The sequence below is a fragment of the Manis javanica genome, chromosome 3 (assembly GCF_040802235.1).
Source record: "Manis javanica isolate MJ-LG chromosome 3, MJ_LKY, whole genome shotgun sequence".
NCBI lineage: Eukaryota > Metazoa > Chordata > Mammalia > Pholidota > Manidae > Manis > Manis javanica.
Window position 1 is genome coordinate 121,767,104 of NC_133158.1, and position 24,422 is coordinate 121,791,525.

General features: G+C 35.9%; 1 protein-coding gene across 4 annotated transcripts in view; it reads right to left on the reverse strand.

Moving 5' to 3' along the window:
• The window catches only part of VPS8 (VPS8 subunit of CORVET complex), a 304,326-nt gene that overhangs the window by 97,616 nt on the left and 182,288 nt on the right, over positions 1-24,422 (reverse strand). For all 4 annotated transcript variants that reach the window (XM_073231972.1, XM_073231971.1, XM_073231970.1 and 1 more), the window contains exons 31-36: positions 24,037-24,119; positions 23,220-23,304; positions 22,244-22,342; positions 16,999-17,088; positions 13,910-13,956; positions 1,403-1,550 (exon numbers count right to left, since the gene is read on the reverse strand). In XM_073231972.1, the coding sequence (XP_073088073.1) occupies positions 1,403-1,550; positions 13,910-13,956; positions 16,999-17,088; positions 22,244-22,342; positions 23,220-23,304; positions 24,037-24,119 (552 nt within the window). The remainder of the gene's footprint in view (positions 1-1,402; positions 1,551-13,909; positions 13,957-16,998; positions 17,089-22,243; positions 22,343-23,219; positions 23,305-24,036; positions 24,120-24,422) is intronic.

Consider the following 24,422-nt stretch of genomic DNA (forward strand, 5'->3'; position numbering starts at 1 on the left):
ATGACTGGTTAGCCAGAGACAGGTAAGATTCCTCAAGGGAGGAACAACCTAAGACAGGCACAGTCGCAGGGGGGCCATCAGGTGAGAAATTGGGGATCAACAGAGATGAGGTTCAGAACCTCACCTCCCCTGTTTTGAGAGAAATCTTCTGCATCCGTGGATGTTTTGCTGCCCTTGTCTAGCTTGGATTAATACTTAGTCCATAGGCACACACCTGATCATCTACATTTGCCCTCTTACAGCACTAAACTATGTTTTCTACCTTTCTCTTGCATCTACCTACCACTTCAGCATTTTATTAAAAATAAAAATAATAATAATAATAATAAAGGGAGAACTGTGGGATCAACATATAAATCAAGTATAAAAATCAAACGAATATTCATATTTGACCTGATTGTTTATAGTTCATAATGCGCGATCAAAACCCGAAAGTTTCTGTGATGAATGCCCTTGTACTGTTCACCATGTAAGAACGTATTCACTATGTAAGAATTTGTTCACCATGTAAGAACTTGTTCGTTATGCTTCAGAAGATTGGAGACTGACGAGAATTAGGCTTGAGATGGATTAATGATTGTGCATTGAGCATTGACCCCTCCATTCAGAATTTTATTGTTGTTAACAACCATTTGATCAATAAATATGAGAGATGCCCTCTCAAAAAAAAAAAACATGTTAAAAGCATGGGAGCAGTTCAGGATGTGGATATAGAAAATATAGGTTACTCTTTCATGAGTATTGGTATTGGTAATAAAGTAAAGGAGATAAAATGATGGCTTAAGATAAATTTTCAACAGGGAACATGCTAGCCTTTTAAATATTAGAGTATGCATGTGTGTATGTGTATATATGTATGTATATACATACCCATTTGTGGTGTGCATATATATACAGTATTGTATATATACACACACAGTATATACACATATATGCATATGTACACACACACATACATACACATATTCATTTGTATTTGGAAAAAGGAGAAAACAAGGGAAGAGTATCAGTGCAATGACTGCTAATTGCTAGTCGGCCTATTAAGACTGAAGGCACAACAGGCCTATCCAACCATCACTGCCTACAAACAAGAGCTTGGTTTTTTCCTTTTAATATTTTTATTGTATTCCTTTTTATACAGTTACCATGTTGGCTACAATGTGTGTGAAACTTGATTAATAACAACGATGGACATGTCCTGTCACCAGAATAAACGCGGAAGCGGTATCACAGCACAAAGAGCGTGCACAGTGGAGTCAGACTGCCTAAAGTCACACTCACTACTACTAACTAGCTACAAACTTTGGCAAGTAATTTAACATGGGTCTCCCTTTGTTTATTTATGAAGTGGTAAATGATTAGCAACAGCTGATTCTTGTCTTCTCTACATTACTGGTCTTACCTGAATAGTTTCTTCTAAGCGGTAGCAGTCAAGGACTTGCAGCGTCTCTGTAACTTGATTTGGGTTGAACTGACAACACAGCTCAATGAACTGCTCTGTAATACAGGGAGATATCTGCAACAATTCTTGATTTATATGAATACCTTCCCTGAAAACATAAAAGGCAAGAGAGTAGGATTATGTAATCATATCTATCATTAAGGCTACAGGTTAAAAACTATGTTACCATAAAACCAAGACTACCTTTTGGTCAGGTAAAATTGTGAATTAAAGATCTCACTGTTACATAGGTTACTAGAGAGAATTGTGTAATGCATCAGAGGCATTCTAAATCACAATGTCTCTCAGTTTCTACTGAATAATTAAAGAAATGATATTCAGAAGACAGCCTCTAATACCAAAAGTCATTCTGTTGCTCCGGAAGAAACAAAGATGACTGGATTCAGTTTAAACAATTTGATCCATGAGTAACTATATATAATAAACCATCTTCCAGTCTCAACAGCTTTCCCTGCTATACTTCCCTTGTAGCACCAATTACATCATGTTGTAATTACTTCTTTAATTATCTGTCTTCTCTAAAGGACTATGAACTTCGTGAGGGTAGGCACCAGGTATCTTCCCATTAATGAATTTGCAAAGCCTACGACAGTGTCTTGTATGTGGTAAAGGCTAACTATTTGGACTTATTTGTTGAACAGAAAAGAGGATGAATAGTAGGATACACAGTATTTATGTGTTCATTTGCCTTGCAGGCCAGTTCACAAAGCCCACTGTTCATAATGTCTACACAAATGCCTACTTCTGTGCAGGATTAGTTTTATCATGGTGTACACTGTACTGGTGGCCAAAGGAACTATTTAGACAATCCTCTGCTGCTCACTGAGACCTAAAAATCATTTCTCTAGCTACAAAAGAAGTCAGTTCCTTCTGACAGTCCTATCTTCTCTTCAGAATTCTTCAACTAAAGCTTTTTATATAAAAACTGGAATAGGGCTAATAAGATGCAAAAATGATAGCTTACAAAACTAACTTTCTAAAGAAAGGTTAAGACAGTCTAAAGCAACACTTTTCAGCTTTTCTCATATCATGGGATACAGAGGATTTGTACAGCCCACTGAAGTGAAATAAGACTGATTACAGGGGACTCTGGTTGCCCCATGAGCCACCCCTGGGTTGAGGGGGCACCTATGACCATGTGCAGCACACCAGGACACCAACAGCCACACATGGGAATCCCCAGAATCCAGAGGGAACAGTCTGAGGGTTACAAGTACTCCAAGTATAAGTCGCGGCAAACAACACTCCTGTTTTTACTAGTAAGAGACTTCAGTTGCAGAAGGAGGAATTATATATAGACGTAAGGAATCTCATAAATTAAGAGCTTTGTGACACTCAGTCTTGAGAAAAGGTTGGGTGACAGTCTCAGTAAGTTCTGCTGATTGGGACTTTCAATACTAGCTGATGGGCTGATTCATTCTCTCTCCAAATGGCTGTAAATTTCAAAGATCAAGTTTTTAGGGTTCTTTTTTTTGTGTTTCAAAACTGCCTGTAATGTAGAGTATTAATTAAGTGACTCGTTGGTTATTCCCTATGTAGATCAACACCTTAGTTCTTACCATATAACTTGAAAATTACTTAAGAGTCTGTGTCCTAACTACACTATAAACCTGAAAGCAAAGATGGTGTTGCATTTGTTGTAGTTTCCCAAGCATTAGCAAAGTCTTAGCACATTATCATTAGGTGTTCAGTAAATGTGCACTGAATTGAACTGAAGTGAATGGAGATGGTGCACTGGACTGCCTTCAAACAAAGGGAACCAAATATGGGATAGGGGTGAAAAGTACAAGGACTAGGGCTATAAAGTCATATACAGCTAGGAATAAATTCTGTCAGAAAGTTCCACATGGAGAAAATAGATAACACATGATACACCAAGGGAAGTGATAGTTCTTAATGTAGGACCAAGGTTGTCTCAATAGAAAATTATTAGGTAAAAGAGAAAGGACATGCTAACTAATGATTCTCAAAATTAAAGTGACTTTTCAGATGTTTATGCAATATTGTAAGTGGTATTAATATCTCATCTATGTCAGACTTCTGTTAAGATGTCTTACGAATGCAAGACTATGGAGCAAATTAAGATTAGACATAAGCACCTGCCAATGAGTCATAGTATTTAATTCTTCCAAGAACATTTATTGACAAAACTTTTTATAAGTAATGATAATGTGAATATGCATCAAATCAAGCAAATCACCCAGATGAATAGACTTTGATTCTCTCATTTGTGAGGGAAATAATAAATCTCCTGGAAGATGATCAGACATCAACATAATCAAAACATTAATAAATAAATGGTAGCATTAATGAATTTACATTCATTTCTGATAGTTGCTTATCAGTATTTATTGCACATAAATACAATTTGTTATATCAATTTCCCAAAGCTAATTTTTGTTAGTCTTCTATTAACTACCTGCTTTGCCATATACCACTGCCAACTTTAATGGCTGTCAAAATTATGTATTTTAAGATAACTTTATCTGCTCTTTCAGGAACTCATTTTAATAACAGCATTAATTTAAAAAATATAAATATCTAACTATATAACAGGGAGAAATTTACAGGCCATACACAAGGCTTTCTCTCGTCAGCTTTAAAAGCAAGCACGTATGTATGTCTTGTGAAACACACACAAACCAACCACAACCCCAAATTTAAGCTGAAGAAAATATCCACTCTTACTCAGGTTATGAAAATAGTTTAAAATTATGATCTTGTACATTAGGCCATCTTTGGGGAAGGATAAACTATATATCAGTTCTGAAAAAATTACATTAAAATGATCTTAAAATGAAAATTCTGATTTCAAAATACTTAAAAAAGAAAATAAATGTTGCACAGAAATGAAAAAAGTCTGGTCTAGTCCCTACCCCTCACTATAAATACTGTACAAAAATAAGCCAGTCTAGACTACTGTGCTAGGGTTAAGAGGAACGAAGTTTCACAATCTCCCTCAGTGACTTGTTTTGACAATTTAGGGCCATCTCAGCTTAGCCTAAATCCTGATTGATTAAATTCTCTGCTCATTTCCATTCAGTCCTTGGAGGTGTTGGCATACTGATGACTACATGGTACCTTTCAGACTTAGAACATGACACACAGAGGGAAGAAAATTATTTTCCATATATTCTTTCTAGTTTTCATTCAAATTAAATTGTTTCACAAGGCTGTTTAGCTGAAGTTTCAGTTTTGCATATACATTCCATCTTAAAAATGTCACACGGCAATCCTGTGTCAACTGAACAAAACATAAGTGAGTGTGCCAATCTGCCTGGAAACTACTTTAAATATGATTACAGATAGCAAAGACAAAACCTACAAAATTTATATGAAATTGTAACATAACAATAACGTTTCACAAACTGGTCAGGCAACGGGCTTAGATGAAAACCTGTCCTGTGGCAAGACAGAATCCAGTAGCATGCTTTGGTCTCTTTGATCTCCATAATGGTACTTTACATCATGCAGAGCTGTCAGTATCCTCATACAGGAACTGCCACATCCCTTACAAACTCTCATGAGGCACAGACCAAAGCAGACAAGTGCACATTCTGTCTAACAGCAAAGATTCTGCCACACCAAATCAATATAATAGCATCAATGTAAAGATCTAAGATAGATCTCGAGGGGCCCTGGTCACTTTCCATTTCCCTAGTTTGACTATTAATCAAGCATCAAAATGTCTAATGAATGTTAACAGACTTTTTTCTTATCTAATATTCATGAACAAGAAAGTGTATTGTTTTGAATGTCCTCCTGTATAAGCAGGAATAACGGCCTTTATAAGCTAATGGAAATAGCATCATGATTTTAGGGATAGAAAAAAATAATTTAGTTCATAACCTTATCAGGTATAAATAGTATCTAGATCATTCCAATGCTGTACAGACTTCAGTTAAAAACTCAAAAGGATAGCTAAAACAATTTTTCCCAAGTACTACTATTAATAAGAGTGATAAGAAGGGATGGTAGTTACCTGCAATGTGTATTTTCTTCCTACTGCAAAAAGCTCTCCTTATCACTGAAAAGGTTAAGAGAAGAAAGAGCAAAAGAAACAGAAGACATATCTGAAGCAGTAACGACTAAGAATTTCCCCATATTAATGACAGATACCAAATTACTGATTCAGGAAGTTCAGAGAACACCAAGTAGAATAAACAGCAAAAAATCTATACCTAAGCATGTCCTATTCAAACTGCAGAAAATCAAAGACAAAAACAAAATCTCGGAAGAAGTCAGAGGGAAATAAACACTTTGCCTATAGAGAAGCAAACATAAGAATTACATCAGACTTCTCTTCATAAATCCCACAAGCAAGAAGAGAGAAGAGTGATATATTTAAAGTGTTGAAAGAACCACCAACCTAGAATTCCATATCCAGCAAAATTCTCTCTCAAAGATGAAGAAGAAATACTTTTTCAGACAAATCTAAATTGAGGGAATATGTTGTCAGTAGACTTGCCTTTAAGAAATGTTAGTTCTTCAGAAAGAAGGAAAATGATACAGGTCAGAACATAAAGAAAGGAAGAACATTAGAAAAGGAATAAATGAAGGTAAAATAAAATCATTTTTCTTAATTTTAACTGATCTAACAGAAAAGTTTGTCCAAAAGAATAAGAATAACAGTGTATCTGTGATTGTAGCTTATAGATATGTGAAATGAATGACAGCAATGTTGTAAGGGACAAGAGGGAAGAATCAGGAATCCTCTGGTACAAGGCACTTGTGTTATCTCATAAGGATAAATTTTGAGATATCTTAAAATTAAGTGACATGAGGTCCAGAGAAAAGGGGAGAGAGACAAAGGAAGATAATCAGTCAATAGCTTTGGGCTGTAGTTTACTAGAAACTCCATGTTCCTGGATGAATTTCAATAATTATGTAGAAGGTCCCCAGAACCACTGCATCCCTCCTGTGTGTGAACAGTATCTGACTATCACCAACAACCAATCCAGGGGACCTTCTCTATGGACTAACCACCTATCCCCGGACTTTCCATGCTTTGCATTAACCCACATTCTTTATCTGCAGCCAATGGGAATTTAAAGAACTTTCTTTCCTTGAGAACCCTTATAAATGTTCCATTTCTTGAGTCTGGTGGACAAGCTGTTTCTGTTAACAGGCCTCGCTGCAGGTGAAGCAGAAATATCCTGTCCCAAGACTCAGTCCTTTTTCTGGCTTCATCTGTAAAGGCTCAATAAACCCTTTTATTTCAGAGAGGTCTCAGTCTCTAGAGTCTTTGATTTATCATATCCATGAAGTACTACAGTGTTACATGTAATTAGACTTGGATTAGTTTTAAATGTGTATTTCAAATTGAAGGACCACCACTACAAAAGTAAAACATAAAATATGAATACTAAGAAAGGAGAAAGAATGGAATTATATAAATGCTCAGTTAAAGCCTAACAAGGCAGAAAAAGAGCAGAAAGCCAAAAAGGAAATAAAAACAAGAACAAAGAATAAGAAACAGTAATATAAATAGAAAAAAGGATAGGATTGTAAAAGTGACAAAGTACCTTTAAATGTGTTTTTTTTATTGTAAATAGAAAAATATAGGTATCTGGAAAGATTTCCTTCAATATAAATGAAGCACATTTTTTGAAACTTTAGTATGTAGAACTTACGTTAGGCAGAAAAATAGATATAAGTGGGGTGGAGAGAGAGTAAGGCCAGTAAAGCCCACTAAAAGGGACACAAAGAGGTAACCAGATAAAACTAGAGAGCCAGAAAAGACTCATAGAGTTAACGAGTTAATCAGTTGAAGTTCCGAAGGCCAGGAGTAACTTGGAATGTCCAGATATTCCCCAGATAAAGAAAAGTATCTGAGCATGAAGCCCATGTCTTCATTGTGTCAATTAGATCAAGCCACTGTAATATTTACTTTAACCTGCTAAAAGGTCCAGCTTATTCTTTAACTTAACCCATACGCTGTTTTTTGCCTCCTCCAGCCCCTAATCAAGTAATTTTGTAACCAGGGCAGGAGACAAGGATCATGGTTAACTCTTCACCCCTATGATGAAAAATCCCACAGATAAACAGTAAGAACAAGCAAGAGTCCATCTTAAAGCTAAGATTCCATTTCAAAAGTCAGGAAGTTAGAAAGTAAGATTCCTAACCTATTCTTTAGCAAACGGACAATAACTCAGCCCACCTTGTGGACAGGGCAGGTGGTCTTGACTGATATGTTCCCAGAGGGAAGGGGCTATCCTAAGGAGGAACTAGATCAGTAAATTCCTTGTGCTAATTTTGCAGAATTAGCTAGAGGACTGATAATAGAAGAGATCAATTGTCTCTCACCAAGGATAAACATCTTGAGACCACTTAACATGTCTATGTCCCCTAGCCCTTTGTTACATTCCTGAGAAATCCTTAAAGAGGGAATCCCCAATATTTCAGGGTACCTCCTAAGATGCCCGCACTTTCTCTCTCTTTAAGTGCATAACTTCAAATAAAACTTTTACTCTGCTTCACTACTGTGTCTCTATGCTTCAATTCTTTGTTGTGGCAGGGATGAGAACCAAGGAAAATAATCTTAGGCCCCCTAACACTTACATGCCAGTTTTTATCATTTCGCAGATTTTAAAATCAAAGAGTAGACTCTTCCAAACTACTAGCAATTACTCTTATTTTTATTATAATTTAAGCAAATCTATGGAGTCAAAGAATATAGTGAACATTAAGCTATCTCTTCACATTCTCTTACTAGCAATCATACACACAAATACTATGTGTGCATACTATTTAATACTATATATTTTTCCAGTTTAGCATTATTTTTACATTCACATTGCCATGTTTCCCAACTGGGTATCCAATTACAGTAAAATACTTCAGTGTCTATTTAGTGACCTCCTCCATCCTCTTTTTAAAAAGCTTTTTCATTAATACAGATATTTTAATATTAACTACTTTTTCTTCCTCAGTATTTCCTTAAAATATATTTTCCAAAATGGAATCGCTGGATCAAAGCACATTTTAATCTTTGGAGCTCAAAATACAATACATATAAGTAAATTGCTCTCCTGAAGACAAAGCAGACTGGGAGGAAGGACACATGTGCACAGGGAGGAATGATAATGTGTAGTTTATCCCATGAATGAGCAGATCAGTACTGCTGAGGAACACAGGGGAAAAAAAAGAGAAAGGGGAGCATGAAAAAAAAAACAAAGTTAGACAGATACAACTGAATCAGATCAAGAAAGGTGTTGAGACAGAGAGGCAGCAGGGCGTAGCTCCTTCCCAGTTAAAGTACAGCGTTGGGCCCTAGAAAAGGACAAAGTCTTACAAAGAGGGTGCTTGAGATCGAAACAATGTAACAATGTGTTCCCCATCGGGACCCAGTGGTATAGAACAGCTCATTGCTCATAGTCGTGTAGGCCCATTAGTTTACAATGAAGTACCTGGGAAACTTTCACAGAGATAGGTTAAAATATAACTAGCATTCTGGCTGCATCTATAGAAAACGCCCTGCAGCAGGCATAAAACCCTAGACACTGAGACCCCAAGAGGCAACCTGCCCCTCCCTGCACCTGCAGAGAGTTCCATACTTTCTCTTATTCTGAATAAAGCTCTCTCTCTCTCTGTAACTGAGTAAAAACTCTGTAAATCTCCTGCCTTGTCTGTTCACCAAGTTCATTCTTCGACTCAGCGAACAAGAACCCTGGCTTCAGCATGATGCAACATGAGGAGTTTGGGTGTTCCTTGGGTAATGGGGGCTGAAAGAACTTTGAGAAGGGGAAGCAGAACATAGCATTATTTTCGGTTTGAAATGAAAACAAAATAATTAGGAAGGCTGGTTAGGAGACCAGCAAGAGACACCGGGAGAGGGATGCTGAGTGCCTGAACACAGGCAGTGCAGGGAAGACAAGAGGAGGACGCGCATGTAAGAGACATCCAAGAGGCAGATCATGAAGACTGGTTCTGCGTGGTGTGGCTGAGAAGGTGACGCGGGGTGGGTAAGGTAAAGAGAAATATTCATTATTACTCTCAAGATTGTATTTAAGACACCCACATTAATTGTCTGCTTACCTGTCTGCTTCCACTATTACAATATAAATTATCTGAAAGCAGGGCCCCAGTTTAATCACCATTTGATCTCCCATGCCTGTCACAGTGTTTAGCAGGCTGTAGTTAGCAAATTGTTAAATGTAAGTATGACTTTAACCACTTCGACCTCTAGTACAATACTTGGTGTAAGGCTGGAGGCACCAGAGGGAGGGGTGAGCACGTCAGACTAGCTCAGGCCTCACCAAATAAGGAAAGGGGGCAGCAAAGCCCCCAACCCCGGCCTAGTAAGGGAAAGAGACCAACAGATTCCGGCCTGATGACGTGCCAAAATTCCCGGCTGCTGCCCCCTCCCAACCTGGAAAAGAAGTAGTAACTTTCTAGTCCTTTGTCTATTGTAAAGGCCAATGACACGTGCCTTAGGCTAGCCAATCCTCGCGCCACTGTAGACCTATGCTCTCCCTCCCCCTAACTTCTTTATAAACTCACTGCCTGCCCTGTTGGGTGCAACTTCTCCAGCCTGTGACTAACCAGACCGGTGAACATCGCCTGGGATTGTGCCCTATTAAACTTTTGGCTCATTTGTTGCCTCCTCGCCCAGTCATTTTGGCTCGATTTTACCTTACACTTAGTAGACACCTATCTCATTATGAAGAATTATTGAATAAAGGAATAAAGAAATAAATGCATGTAAGCTATTTTTTTCTTTTTTATTTATCTATCTATCTATCTGAAAGGTCTAGAGATTAAGAGATGATGATATGTTAGGATTTAAAAGGTTGAATCTGAGCTTCTGGCAAAATACTAACCAAAGACAGGCTATCTAGTAGTGACCCTAGCCAAGCTGATGGCACTCACTGAGGTGGAAATATGTTTTCATATGTGAAAGGTCACGAACATACATAATGTTCTAATGTTTCATTTTAACTTTGAAATACACTATTTCAACACTGAGTGTCAATATCTTAAATGTCCCTTCAAAATAAACCACAGAAATACTGACAAATTCAACTTGAATCTAATGTATAACCATTTCCACAATGTATGTCTTGCTCCTTGGCAAGGTTACTCACTCTTTTTTTTTAGCAATGTTCAATTTTTATTTTGATTAAAGACTTAGAAATACAATGCGACATTTCATGTGTGGGTTTTTTCCTACAAGAAAATCATACCATATATTTCAGAGGCCTCCAGGACATTGCTACAAAGGCTAAATCAACATTACCAAGAAAATCATGCTGAGGAAAATATTGTGAATATAAATAAACTTGCACATTCTCTTTATTCTTTATGCAGCTCATAGCCCTACAAAACCCATCAGTGTCTTTTTGTATTATCATTCAAGCATCCTGACTGCACAAAAGACCTGCATGTGGATGTAAATGTATTAGGAGAACTCCTGTGAGAATTCTTGGCCAGCAGGAATGCACCCAGGGAGTGGGTGTGGGGCGGGAGTTCAGGGAGCAGCTGTCTCAAAGGGGAGAATGGGGAAGAGGGTGCAAATCCTTTCTCCCCTAGCTGTTGGCCTGAATTCAGGCATGTAATTCGCTTCTGAAGGATTAGCCTGCCTCCCCACAAAACTACCTAATCCTTCTAGGTACAGATGCCACCAATATCTTTGTAGGTCAATTAATTCTACTGAGGATATTATTTGCATAGCAGAGATAACTTAAAAGAAATTGGATAAAGAAAACAGAGCAATAAACATAAGAATTCAACTACATGATTTATTCCTTTAAAAATTCTGTTGACAAAATAAAGGGCTACCCCTCCTCAAAAATAACTCAGTGAATACATGTGAATGTTAAATCGAATATGCATAAACTATATATACAAGAATGAGGATCCTATTAACTCAGGTATGTGGGGCAAAAGCAAAAAAAAGCAACATCCTGATATGACACACAAATACAAGAAGTCTCCATCGCAGAATAACTGTTTTCTTTTCATTTTCTCTACTTTCCATAATGCTTCTATAGGAGCTTCATGGGGGGAAAACTTGGATGTTAAAAGAAAATCTATTGCTTAAAAAGAACAGAAATGGAGGAATCAAAGGCAAATCAGTCTGAGTTGTCTGCCAGTGAAAATTGCTAGGCAAGCTACGTGTTCTTGTTCTTTTGCCTCCAGGTATCTTTTCCATGCTCCCTTAGTTTCCTACTTCAGTTTTCTCAGCACCTGACAAGACTTAAATCTTTTTTTTTTTCAAGTTAGTTAACAGGCATACTCATTTAAAAAGGCTAAAATGTGACAGGAAATCAGTCATTCTGAGCAAGTGACTGAACTAATATGCACAGTACCTAATTGTTTTTCTTTTTTTAAGTAAGATTTGGTCACCATCTTCTTCAATATTTTATCACATGTGAGAAAAGGCCAAGCTTAAAGCTGAACTTCCTGTTTTCCCAGCTTGAGTCTTTCCAGGTAGGATGGTTGTGGGGAAAGAACTTGGTCAGAACAAATTATCCCAGGGGAAGAGGAGTCAGGCCCTGAGAGACTGGACCTGACACTGGACACTGGAGGGACAGAAGGAATCCTGCCATGGAAAAGGGGCAAAGGCTCTGGAGAAGAAGCTGGGCACCCCTCCTTCCTCCCCTCCTACACATGCCCTCCCCCAGCTCTCCCACTCTTTTCCCAGCTCTCTTTCTCCCTTCTGATCCCCAAGTCCAATTCTAAGATCCCTCCATCAGTTAGTTCTAGATGTGGATGGGGGCCAAGACCAGCTGAGGGAAGTACAAATGATTCATAGGCATTTAAAAAAGATGTCTAGCCAGATAGTAGCTGCCCTAGTGGGAGTGAGGATTTAATAATATGGGTAACTGTTAAACCACTGTGTTGTACATTTGAAACCAGTGTAAGACTGTATATCAACAATACTTCAATAAAAAAGAAAAAAAGTTGTCTAGCCTCCGTAATATTCCAAGAACAGGGAATTAAAACACAGATACTTTGGAAAGGTCTTGGACAAAAATGCAGAAAGTAGTCAGATTGCTTTTCTAACCACCTGAACATGCACACCTGTACGACTCTGAATTTAAATGCAGCATAGCTTGCTCAAGATATAAATGACTGGCATTTTAAAAACTTATTACAATCAACAAAATTACTAAATTTTTGTACTTAAAAGTAGCACAGAATACTGGAATAACCAAAACTGCTATTATCACTGAAGTGACTGTTTTCAATGGTTAGTGTACATTATAATGTAACTTAAAAGCTTCTACATCTGACATGAAAGCTATGTCATTGTGGGGAAAATGGAACTTTCTGACCAGGATCCCCACCTGGCCCTAATGGCGCCCATTGTTATTAAGAGCCTGTCTGCACATGTATGGGATGTTTGCCAGTGACAGAGCCACTGGTCAGTCACAGGAGTATGGGCCCAGGGGAGGGGTGAAGAGGTATGTAATTGGTCAGGCATCCACCAGTCACCAGAGAACTGCCCACAAAATTCCTCCCAGAGCAAGGGGTGGGGAGTCAGGAGAGAGCCACAGAGCCCCCAAGCTCCTCCAGGATTAAATTCATGCTGGGGAACAGAAGCTGTAGCTGGCTGGGTGAGCGCATTCGAGCCAATGGAATGTACCAAGTTGTGACCATATGAGAATAAACATGGTAACTGCCTATAATACCCAACTTCCTACTCTTGCCTTTATTTGGTCTCATCAGGATACATTGAAAATATCCCTACCCACAATAACTCTGTGGTGTTGGGCCCAGGCATCTGTATTTTTTAAGTTTCTGAGGTGATTCTGACACACATTTCTGGTTAAGAGTGACTGTCTTAAAGAATGTTAAATATTATTCCACTCAACTCCCAATGAATTCCACTCAGACACAACAAAACATAAAGATATAACATGCAGAACTCTTATCTTACAAATCCACTGATAATTTCATAAGCTCTTTGGGTTAGATTTTATTTGATGAGTACTTCAGTATCATTTCAAAAAAAATTTAAACTTTTTCTTCCACTGCCAGGAAAAGTTGTTTAAAACTGAACACTTCAAAGGAGATTTTATAAGGTAGTGAATTCACAGATGGGCTGGGAACTAGGTGTTTACATAGAAAAGTAAAGCACCAATCTACAGCACTGAATAAAAAATAGGAAGGAGTTGAGCTAGTTAGAAAGGGGATGCTACATGGTCACCAAATTCTTCCTGAAACATGTTCTCATGACACAGCTCCATTATTTTATTTACATCAACAACAACTCACTGTGTGTGTTCATGTTCAAATGGAAAGAAAAGTATTCTCTCAAGATATAATGTATTACCAGATCATGTATTTGGTATAATCTATGTAACTGTTACTCTCATTACAATTTAAAAAATCCAGAGCTCATTGTACTATTTGGATACCATGGGCTAGTTTCTCAACTTCAATCTATTTTCTCTGATTTCTCATCAATGTATTATGAAAAACTAAAGATTATTAACATACCTTGGGTCAAGAAGACTCCTCAAAAACTTGAAAAGCAAAACCTGGTTCTGAACAGAAAAATAATAAAAAATATAATTAAATATTAAAACAAATTCTTTAAACTATGCCATGGTAAGGAACAGCTCTAGAATATCCCTTTAAAATGCGTAAGTTTCCATTAAGCCCTCCATACAGATCTAAGAAATTCTAAAGAATTATTTGGCAGTACTTTTCCTCTCAGTATTCTAATCACTGTCACACATTTAATTTTGAGTGCAGAAGCACAAAAACATTGCTATTACCCCCAAAAAACACTCCACTGAGACAAATCCCTTAGTGGTTCCTAGCCCAAGGACCCTTGGAATGGCAGGTGCTCTGAACCGCTCTGCTGATGCTCCTGGCTGCACTGATGGGTTTTCCACTGCCTTACCTGGTCTTCCTGTGATAGTGGCCTGCTCGGAGGTAACTAACCTATACAGGAAAGGTGGGAATTTCAGCTCCAAATAGCAACCACCACTAAAGAAGCTCATTAACTCCCCAAACCAACTACAGAAGAGATGGCAAACTGCAACATGTTAGCAATTAATATACTTGAGTTTTGTTTCTTCCATTTTGTAGCCATGTGACTGTGTAAGTCACTGACTCTCTCAGCAATTCAGTTTATTTATGTGAAAAGGAGAACAGTATCTTCTTTGCCTTTTGCAATGGTAGAGGTGAGAATTAAATGAGATGAACCTTAGAGAATTAAATGAGATGAATCTGAAAATAAATCATGTTTCAAAGTTCTTGGGAAAGCTAAGCAAAAATTATTGTAGTTCAGTTTTCCTTTTTTCTTTCTTTTTTGGCTCATTCAAACTTCACCTATAAAAAGCAGGGGACTCTCAAAACTGAAAAGACTTAATGTCATTTAGAATATGACATTTTAAATGTACTTAGCAGTCTTTGATTTTCTAGCTATTCCCTGGCCTATCACTTTGGCTTATTTTACATGACTTTCCTTCTGGTTATAATGTAATCTGGCCTATTTTTCATTTCAAGAATTCTGAAAACAATTTCTCAGAGGCATATTTCTTGCCATCAAAAGCAAAGGTACTTTATAAAATCTGTGTGGGATTCTCACACAAATCAACACAGTTCTGCAATAAATACTTCGCTGCTTTAAAAGAAATGTGTTAAGACTCCACAAACAGTCCATGGTCAAACAGTCACTTTTTTTTAAATCCACAACACTTCAGCTTTTATATGTTTGTCTAATGAATGGCATATTCATTTATCTGATCTCTCTGCCTCTAACTATCTTTCAAGACTACAGGAGAAAGAAAATCCCACAATGGATAATCTTAACGTTTTAAATGGCAGTAGCACCACTATAGGGGAGAAAAATCATCAGAACTGCTGACTTTAAAGGGGGAGAAGCTCTGTAGGTTGAGAGTAGTTTCAGCAGAAACGTCCTTCCATCCCTCTCACTAGAGTGGATTAGGTGACTCTCCTTAGTATCCTGGGCAGTGTTCTCTCTTCATTCAGTCAAACTATCTGCAATTGCCTTTTATCTATTTTCTTCCCTGAACACAGGGATGTATTCACATGTTTTTGTATCCTCAGCATTGAAGACAGTTTTTGGCCTACAGCAGGTACATAAACATTTATTGAATTAATGGATGAGTCTTTATCTTGAGTGGATAGACTTCATGCTGGAGAACCAAGCCTGATGGCTGGGAGACATTTTTAACTCGCCCCTCATATCCAACTCACGTCTGAGCCCCAGACATCTTACTTGACAAACATATCTTGGACTTGTCTCCTCTCTGCTGCTAACTTAGTCCTGGTCCTCACCAACTTTTGTCCAAACCTTTCCCCTTCTAACTGGTCTAACTAGTCTCTCCAGAGTCTTCCCGTGCACAGAAGATATAGTATAACTTCTTAAGCTTACGTATAAGGTTGTTCAATATAGGAACCCAAACTCTACTTTCTGGCCTCTCTACTTTAACTGCTCCCCTCCACCATACCTCTTATAGCTACAATCTAATGCTTCTTCCACTGTCATCCCCCCCAACATGCTTCACACAGACAGGACCATTACCTGAATATGCATGTTGCCTCATGTCTTCAAGTCTTCACATACTCAGAACCCATTTTATCTAGAAAGTCCCTCCCAATATCTGCCTAGAAAATGGGACCAATCAATCAAGGCCCAGTTCAGGCAAATCTGGGAACCCTTACCTGACTTTCTCACAAAGCCTATCACTGTTGTTCCCACATCTTTTTACATATGTCTGGTGTATATATCACACTGTGGTTATGTACGTGCTTCTCTGTTCCATAAGGAAAAATTAAAGAAAAGATTATATTCTTATTTGTGCACCCCAGAGTCTACCATACTGTGAACACAGCAGGGTCACAATCACTGTTTAAATGAATGAATCCCATATTTTTATCTCATGCTGGCTCCTCCCACTCCCTGCTCTGTTTTCCATCTTGAATACCTTTCCTCTACTAGTATTGCCACTTGAGGACTGGTTTATACTTCATGTCCTTGTCATTGATTCCCAACCTCTACCACTTGTGGCCCTAACAGTAGTGAGTAAAATTTACTACTAGCACTTCAGTGGTAGTGGCAAATGGACTATTAGGCCTACTAAATAGTACTTCAAACTGAGCATCTCAATATTCAGCATTAATATATTAATATACCTGTATTCTAGTTAAGATTTCCCAAGAAAAATTCTAAATAGTCAACATAAACTCAATTTGAAAATGACAAAAATCTGATATCATTAACCTCAAAGAGAATACAGCTGTACTTCCTATAGCAAAGGGGTGGTGGGTGGGAGTCTTCTGTGGATTGTGATTTCTAGAGTAAGTATACGTTATAATTCCAAAAATCTCTCTGTGATGTTAATGTTGGTTATAAACAAGGACAAACTCTTTCATTTCCAGATTCAGAGGTCATTCACACAACTGCTTCCAAATACACACACAATGTTTAGAAATTGCTATTAAATGGCAACTATGAATTGAAAAAATTACTTTAATCAAGAGTTCTGAAGTGGATATTCAATAATAATCTCTTCACTATATGTTTCCTCTTAGTGTGTTTTTGGAATATTTACCTGAAGTTTCTTAATCACAGTTTCAATCTGTTCAGAAAAGTGTGTAGCAACCAGCTCTGCAGCTTTACAGGGCTTCAGGGACACAAGTTCCTGAAGTGAAAGAAGAAGATAAAATTATCTTTAAAGTTAAATTTAAATTGAATTTCCACAGATGTGAAGCAAGATCACCTACCTCAATATTTTCACAAGAGTCTACACTGCACTACAGGTAACTTCAATATGGGGCCTCAATTTAAAGGCACATTGCAAATCAGAAAAATTAGAAATGTGCCATGTAAAAATTAGATTTTGATGTAGGTAAGGTAATTCAGGATTCTTAGAAAATGAAAGTGCTAAAACTCTGGATTTAGGCCATGATATCTATAGGATGAACTGAAAATACAAAAGCTTTCCCAAATCTCCTGTCAGTAAATTTCACTCTTGAGCTTAAAATAATAACTTGAAGAAATGAAAAAAGGAGTATAATTGCAATTTCTCTGGCTAAGAGTTCTAAAACTATACTTCTGATGCCTGGTGGATTTTGAAACTAAAAGGGTCTTATGAAATCAACTTAAGGTCAGAAGTCTTAAATGAGACTAAGAGATTAACCACTGTTAATAAGACCTATTTCTGTCAACTCCAATACTTCCAATCTGCCCTCTTCTTCAACTTGCCTAGATACTACTGGCTATCCTTTATTTCCTGAAACTTTCTTCTTTCTTAGTGTCTGTGAACTATTCTGTCTTTTCAGTTACATGTTACATGGCTAAAATGCAAAACCAACCATTGATCAACATGGTATATTGTGAAAAAAAATTAGACAAGTTATTGTGACTGCAATATTCATGATATATCTAATTTAGTTAGTATTGGTGGATAAATAATAATTAGCTGACACAAATCATTATCAGACATAAGTAGTTTATACTACTTTTATATAATCCACCTCAAAACAGAGAAGGCACAACTAATCAAAATCACAAATGAAAAGGAAGATATTACTGATCTGCAGCCTTTAAAAAGATACTATTTTGAATAATTTATGTCAAGAATTTGGGAATATGGTCAAAGTGGAGAAATTCCTAGAAAAATATTATTAAATAATAAACTGACTTAAGAAATAGATAAATTGCATTGATTTTTTTAACCACAAAGAAATGGAATGAATGCCAAAATCTTTCCATACAGAAAAGTCAATGCCCAAATATCTTCACCTATTTGGTGAAGTAAGTTCTAGCAACCATTTAAGAAAGAAATAGCTCCAACATTAATTAACCTCTAACAGAGAATAGAAAAAAGGAAACTTCTTCAGTTCATTTATGAGGATTGCAAAATCTTGTTACTTAAACCCAATAAGATAATATATGAAAGGAAAATTAAGAATCAATCTTAATCATGAACACTGATACGGACATCCTAAATAACAAAATCCAACAACATATAAAAAGAATAATATATCAGGATCAAGTTGCATTTATCCATAGAATTCAAGGTTGGTTTAATATCAATAAAATTTACCACAAAAAAGAATAAGGGACAAAAGGTGATAAAATTCATTCATGAGTAAACTGTTTAGCATACTAGAAAGAGAAGACTTCCATAAAAATCCTTATAGTAAACATTATACTTATGGTTGAAGATTTTAAAAATATCATTAACAAAAGCATTGTTATGCTAAAAAATATGAAACTGTAATAGTAAATCTAACAAAGGATGAAATATCTCTTCAGAGAAAATTAAATAACTTTATAGAAAGACACTGAATAAAGACTTAACCTTATGGTAATAGACTGGAACACTCACTGTAAAGATGTCAATTAAATTTAAAATGATTGATAGACTCAATGCAATTTCTGTCAAAATCATAAGGTTAAAACTTTTTGGTGTGAACTTAAAGAGCTAATTCTAAAATGTATTTGAAAGTATAAAAGGTCAAGAATAGTCAATACTCTCTTATAGATACCAAGACTTTTTATAAAGCAACAATATTTAAAATAGTGTGGTGCTGATACAAAGACAGATAAACAAACCAATGATGCAAAACAAGGCCCAGAAAAACAAACCAAGCAAATCAATCCTTGATACATGTATGACAAAGAGGCACTGGGCACTGCAGAGCAATGGGGAAAGGCAACCTTTTAAAATAACTGTTGCTGGGAAAATTGGGCATATGCATTTCAAAAACTTGACCCACCCCTGCACCACCAATCCCCAGCACACACCTCACACCATATACAAAAACTGCTTTCAGGTTAACCTAAGATTTAAAGATGAAAACAAAACAAAACATAAGAAAGCTTTTAGACAGTAACATAGGAGGACTTTTTCCTTTAGTATACAAGGAAAAACTGATTGACTATTTAAAAAAAAACTTTTCTTACAAAGAACCATAGAGAAAAGCCACAGAGTGGGAGAAGATATTTGCAACATATATCACTGAAAAAAGACTAACATCCAGTATAAAGAACTCCTACAAATCAGTAAATACAAGAGACATTCTAATAGAAAAATGGGCAAAATAGTTGAATAGGCACATCAAAGAAAAAAAATTTAAATGGCTAATAAATATGAAAAGATTATTAATGCCATTATAATTAAGGATACACAAATTTAAAACATAATGAAATATCATTACACATCCACTAGACTGGAAAAATTCTAAAGTCTAGCAAGGATATCAAGCCAATAGAAAATCTCATACAATACTGGCATCTGGTGAAGTTTAAGATAATTATCCCAATTAAGTACCAATTATAGACCCTAAAGCAGAGATTATCCAAGTATTTGTATATATCAAAATCACTCAGAGGGCTTGTTACAACATAGTGCTGGGGCCCAACCACAGAGTTTCTGATTCAGTGGGTCTGAGGTGAAGACTGAAATTGCATTTCTATCAAGTTCTCTGCTGATGCTGTAATCCTGGCTAGGGTTCCAACCAAGATCTATTGCCCTAGAGAAATATATGTAGCAGTGCTTAAGATGCATATATAAGAATGATCATGGATGGAGTATTTTTAATAGTCAAACACTAGACTCAGGGGAAATGTCTACTAACAGTAGAATGGGTAAACTATGATATACTTGTAAAATGGAATACTACACAACAATAAAAATGAAACACAGGTACATACAACAAAATGGACAAACTTCTCAAAATATTAAGGAAAAAAAATAGAGTATAATTTCATTTACATAAAGTTCAGAAACAGGCCAAGTAAAAAATATATATATTTTAGGAGTGCAGGCATTTGCAGTAACAGTGTATAGAAAGGCAAGAAATGATCAGAAAACCAGGATAATGGGGAGACAGGAGATTATGATCAGGAAAAGATATGTGGAATGTCTGGGGTACTGAAAGTAACTCTGTTTCTTGATCTGGGCCTGAGATGCTTGCTTTTTAATTTTTTATTAAACTGAACATTTATTATACGCACTTCTTTGGACACTTTTTATATTAAAAAAAATTTTTTTAATTTAATGAAAGATGTTTTGTCCATATTGGAAAACACATCTAGAGATTCTTCACCTGAAATCCACAGACCCAAACTAAGAACAGCTTTTAAGGGGTCTGTGGATCCTTGAAATTACAAACAAAATTGTGTGTCTGTATATGCACAATATGATGAGGCACAGGTCCAGATTATTCATTAGATTCTCAAAAGGTCTATAACCCCTAAAGTGTTATGAACCACTAATCTATATACTGTGTTTACTGTCAGAAAACTTTATTATGAGAACTTTTCTCCCTACATATTTAATGTTGATTTTATTTACATTACTGAAGCTACAGACATCTTTCAACAAAAAGTTTATATATTTGTAATTGTAGTTTTAAGAGATACTAAGAAATTCAAAGTGAAAAAATGTGCAGATGTGGGAAAAACAGCAGAAATAATTTTTGTGTAGCAAAAATATTTCTTGCTTCTCCAGTATGAGTTTTCTACTGAGTAATTTCTTTGGTCATTGATTAATTCATCACGTTTCACATTATTCAGAGACAGAGCTTCATTTTTGGATGGAGTCCATGTGCTCAAAACTATACATAATGCAGATGAAATGAAATGAAGAATGAGCCATAATGTAACTATGGACACTTAAAGGGGATGATGAAAGGGAAAAGAATACAACATGATTAAAGAAAAAAAGATCTAAATCAAACTAGGAGAAAGTTTTCTTGGGTTCTTTACCAAGATATATTCATTTCATTGTTAGCAGGAATATGAAAACATTAAATAATATATCTATGTTCTCAATCTTGTAGATGAAAGTATAGAAATGACTTCAGACCATGTATCTGATGTCTGACTGTACCATGTTTCACACCAGATGTTTCACATGAGATGTTGTCCACATTTCTGATCTTTCTAAACTTTACAACCATCAGGAATTAGAACAAAGTATTCACATCACATGCAATGTTTTCTCAAAGTTTTATCACTTTCCATATGTATAAAGAAATTTTAAAACATGTTGAATAATCATATCTTTCACTGCATCTCTAAACCCATCATCAGAAGTCATCACATCACCTGGTCCTGCCTATAAAGAAAGTTTGTAGATATGTTATTTCCAAAATAGGATTACCTCAGCATCTTTTGACACTTCTTTTTTTAATAACCAATGACCCATAAAACAGAATAGATTTCAACAAACCTGCTAGCTCTGTTGATTTCTAAAGTACATTGTATGTTATGAATATAAGAAAACTAAAGTGAGGAGTGATCTGGAGGCCCCTTTACAGAATGCATTCTGATCATATTTACATAACCCATGTAAAGTCTCTCCATTTAGCCATCTATAAGCATGTTTTTTAAAAAGAACTTTTTGTTTCAAAGTCAACTCTTGCATTTAAACATTATGCACAAACAAAATCAGAATCGTCCTTCTGTTACATAAGGAAGGAAAGTATATCAGAGAGAGCAACTCATTGCAGTAATGTCTCTAAAATTCCACTGGGTGATTAGGGGGAATGGCTCCCATCGTGTATTAGGGAAAAAGACCAGTAGTACTCTCAGAATCATTCTAAGAACATTGAAAAACCCACTAATATTCTAGTTTGTCAACTAGCTCATTGGACATAGATTATTTTAAGAAATCATGATATAATAAATTATGACATGGGCTTTATGAATACAAATATGAAGTAGGATAATCAAGTAAATAAACTTAATAATAATGACACCTGCCACTGCTTAGTTAGCATAAATGTAATCTGAAAGATAGCCATACAAAAGGGAAATTTTAATAAGTTTTATTGAGTCAGCACCTCAATATGATCCATTGCTTTTTGCCATACAGACTGCTTCTCCTCTGCACTGTGTCCAGGAATGGATAAGATATTGTGAATGTAGTTAAAGACTTCTTCCTGAAAAGGACAAGACAATAAAATTTACTCATTCATTCATTCAAGGAGTATTTAGTCACTATCTACTATTTGTACCAGTGCTGGTAAATTTCTGTTACTTGGAGATGGAAAACCATTTGCAGATAGTTAACTTAGGGAAAACTGACAATAAAGAGAAAGAGTAAATTTTTAAAGTTTAAGGTAGACACTTTGAAGTTGCATTCTGTTCCAGTTAATTTTGGTCTCACTTTCATTAATGTAACAAGTGAATATCACACTTTTGTCTTTGGTGGCCCCTGTACACATTCCCAATTTTCATCTCAAATCACTATTTCCCTTGTCTGTTATACTCCACTTAAGCTGATCTTCACCTCATTCACACAATCTCTACTCAGTTCCTTGAACACGTCAACAATTTTCCCCACCGGGCCTTTGCATATACTGTTCCCTATCCCAGGACACTTTTCTATTGGCTCTTTGCTTGCCTTGTTTCTTCTCAAATTCCAAAGCTCAGTTTATATGTTACTTCTTCTGAAATTCCTTCCCTGGCTGCTCTATAGAAGATACTTCCCACATTATCTTCTAAAGCTGCACCCAGTTTCTCTTCTGATCTCAATTCTCATCACAATTTGCAATTATGTATTTGGTTTTCTTATTGTTAGTCTCATCACTAAACTAAGTTCAAAAATTGCAGGAACTACATCTGTTTTAATTATCAATATATGGTTATATAATAGTAGGTACTTAATAAAAACCTGTTGAATAAATGAAGAAAACCTTGAATCAGCAAACACATGTCCAAGTATTTCTCCTGAATGTTATACTTACTACATAGTTATTTCTACTCAGGAGGGGGAAACTGAGTAAGAAAAAAGGGTAAAGCAGTCTCTTAGCTCACCTCTCTTAGTGGGTCACGTAAGTAGCAATCAATAATTTTGTCATATTGGTGTTCTCGTTCATACATAAACTCACAAATTTGATAGCTACAACATAAAAGGAAAAACCAGTACACCGAACAGACAGGTAGTCATTAGCTTATTGTTTTGAGAAGTTTGCTCAAGCAGAGAGATTAAGATTAAGAAAAATGAATACAGTAGATATGATTTCTATTGTTAAATGAAGTCATAGTATCTATGGGAGATAAGTATCATTCCTCTAAATATATGTTTAAGATGCTGCTAAATACTCTATTTATAAGAAATTTCAAAGCTGGATACAAAATAAATGTTAAAGCAACAATGTGTCAAATAAAATAGTATATCACATATCAATAATTGCGTGAAGTTCCTCTGTTCAGAATTAAACATGTCAAATGAAATATTCAACAAACTAAATAATAGTGCTAACATATTGCATCTCATTTGCTATGTTCAATTTTTCATTGTGTATAATATCTACAAATGTCAAAAATCTATGGAATACCATGGAAATTTTAGTTAAAGAAAACTAAAATCATAAGACTGGTATTTCATTTTCATACCAAACAAATGTACAAACATTGCAAATTTACTCACTGTTAATTCTGCAAATTTTACTTATTTCTAGACTGGAAAGGCAAAAAACTTTCACACTTAGGTTTTTTGTTGTTAGTGGTGTTATCGGCACAGCTTTCCTTAGTTTAAAAAAAATGGCAATACATCAAAAAAACTAGGCTTCAAGTTAGAGAAATGTAATTTAATAGTTCTATGGGAATGTATGGTTTCAAAACAACTTACAACTCTGCTTTTTCTGCCATACGAATGAGCCGACTTTCTTCAAACTGAACTATGCCTCCAGCCTGCAGCAATTCTAAAAGGACCTGAATATTTAAAAATAAAAGAGTGAAACACTTTGGAATCTACTTTTATCAACGAGTTCTTTAAGAGTTCATTCAGCCACACAAACCGTAAGTTTTTTCTTTTATCTTATTACTTTGCTGATGTTTTGGCTTGGCTTTCACACATACAAGGAGTTAGTCTGCCATTCTAGGTTGATCATATTGTATTTAAGTCTTATAAAAAGATAAATGGCTCTATTTTTCAAACATGGTAGGAATATCACAATCTTTGAAAATAAAGCCTTATTAGAACATGTAATTGACCCTCCATGATGCTAAAAATGT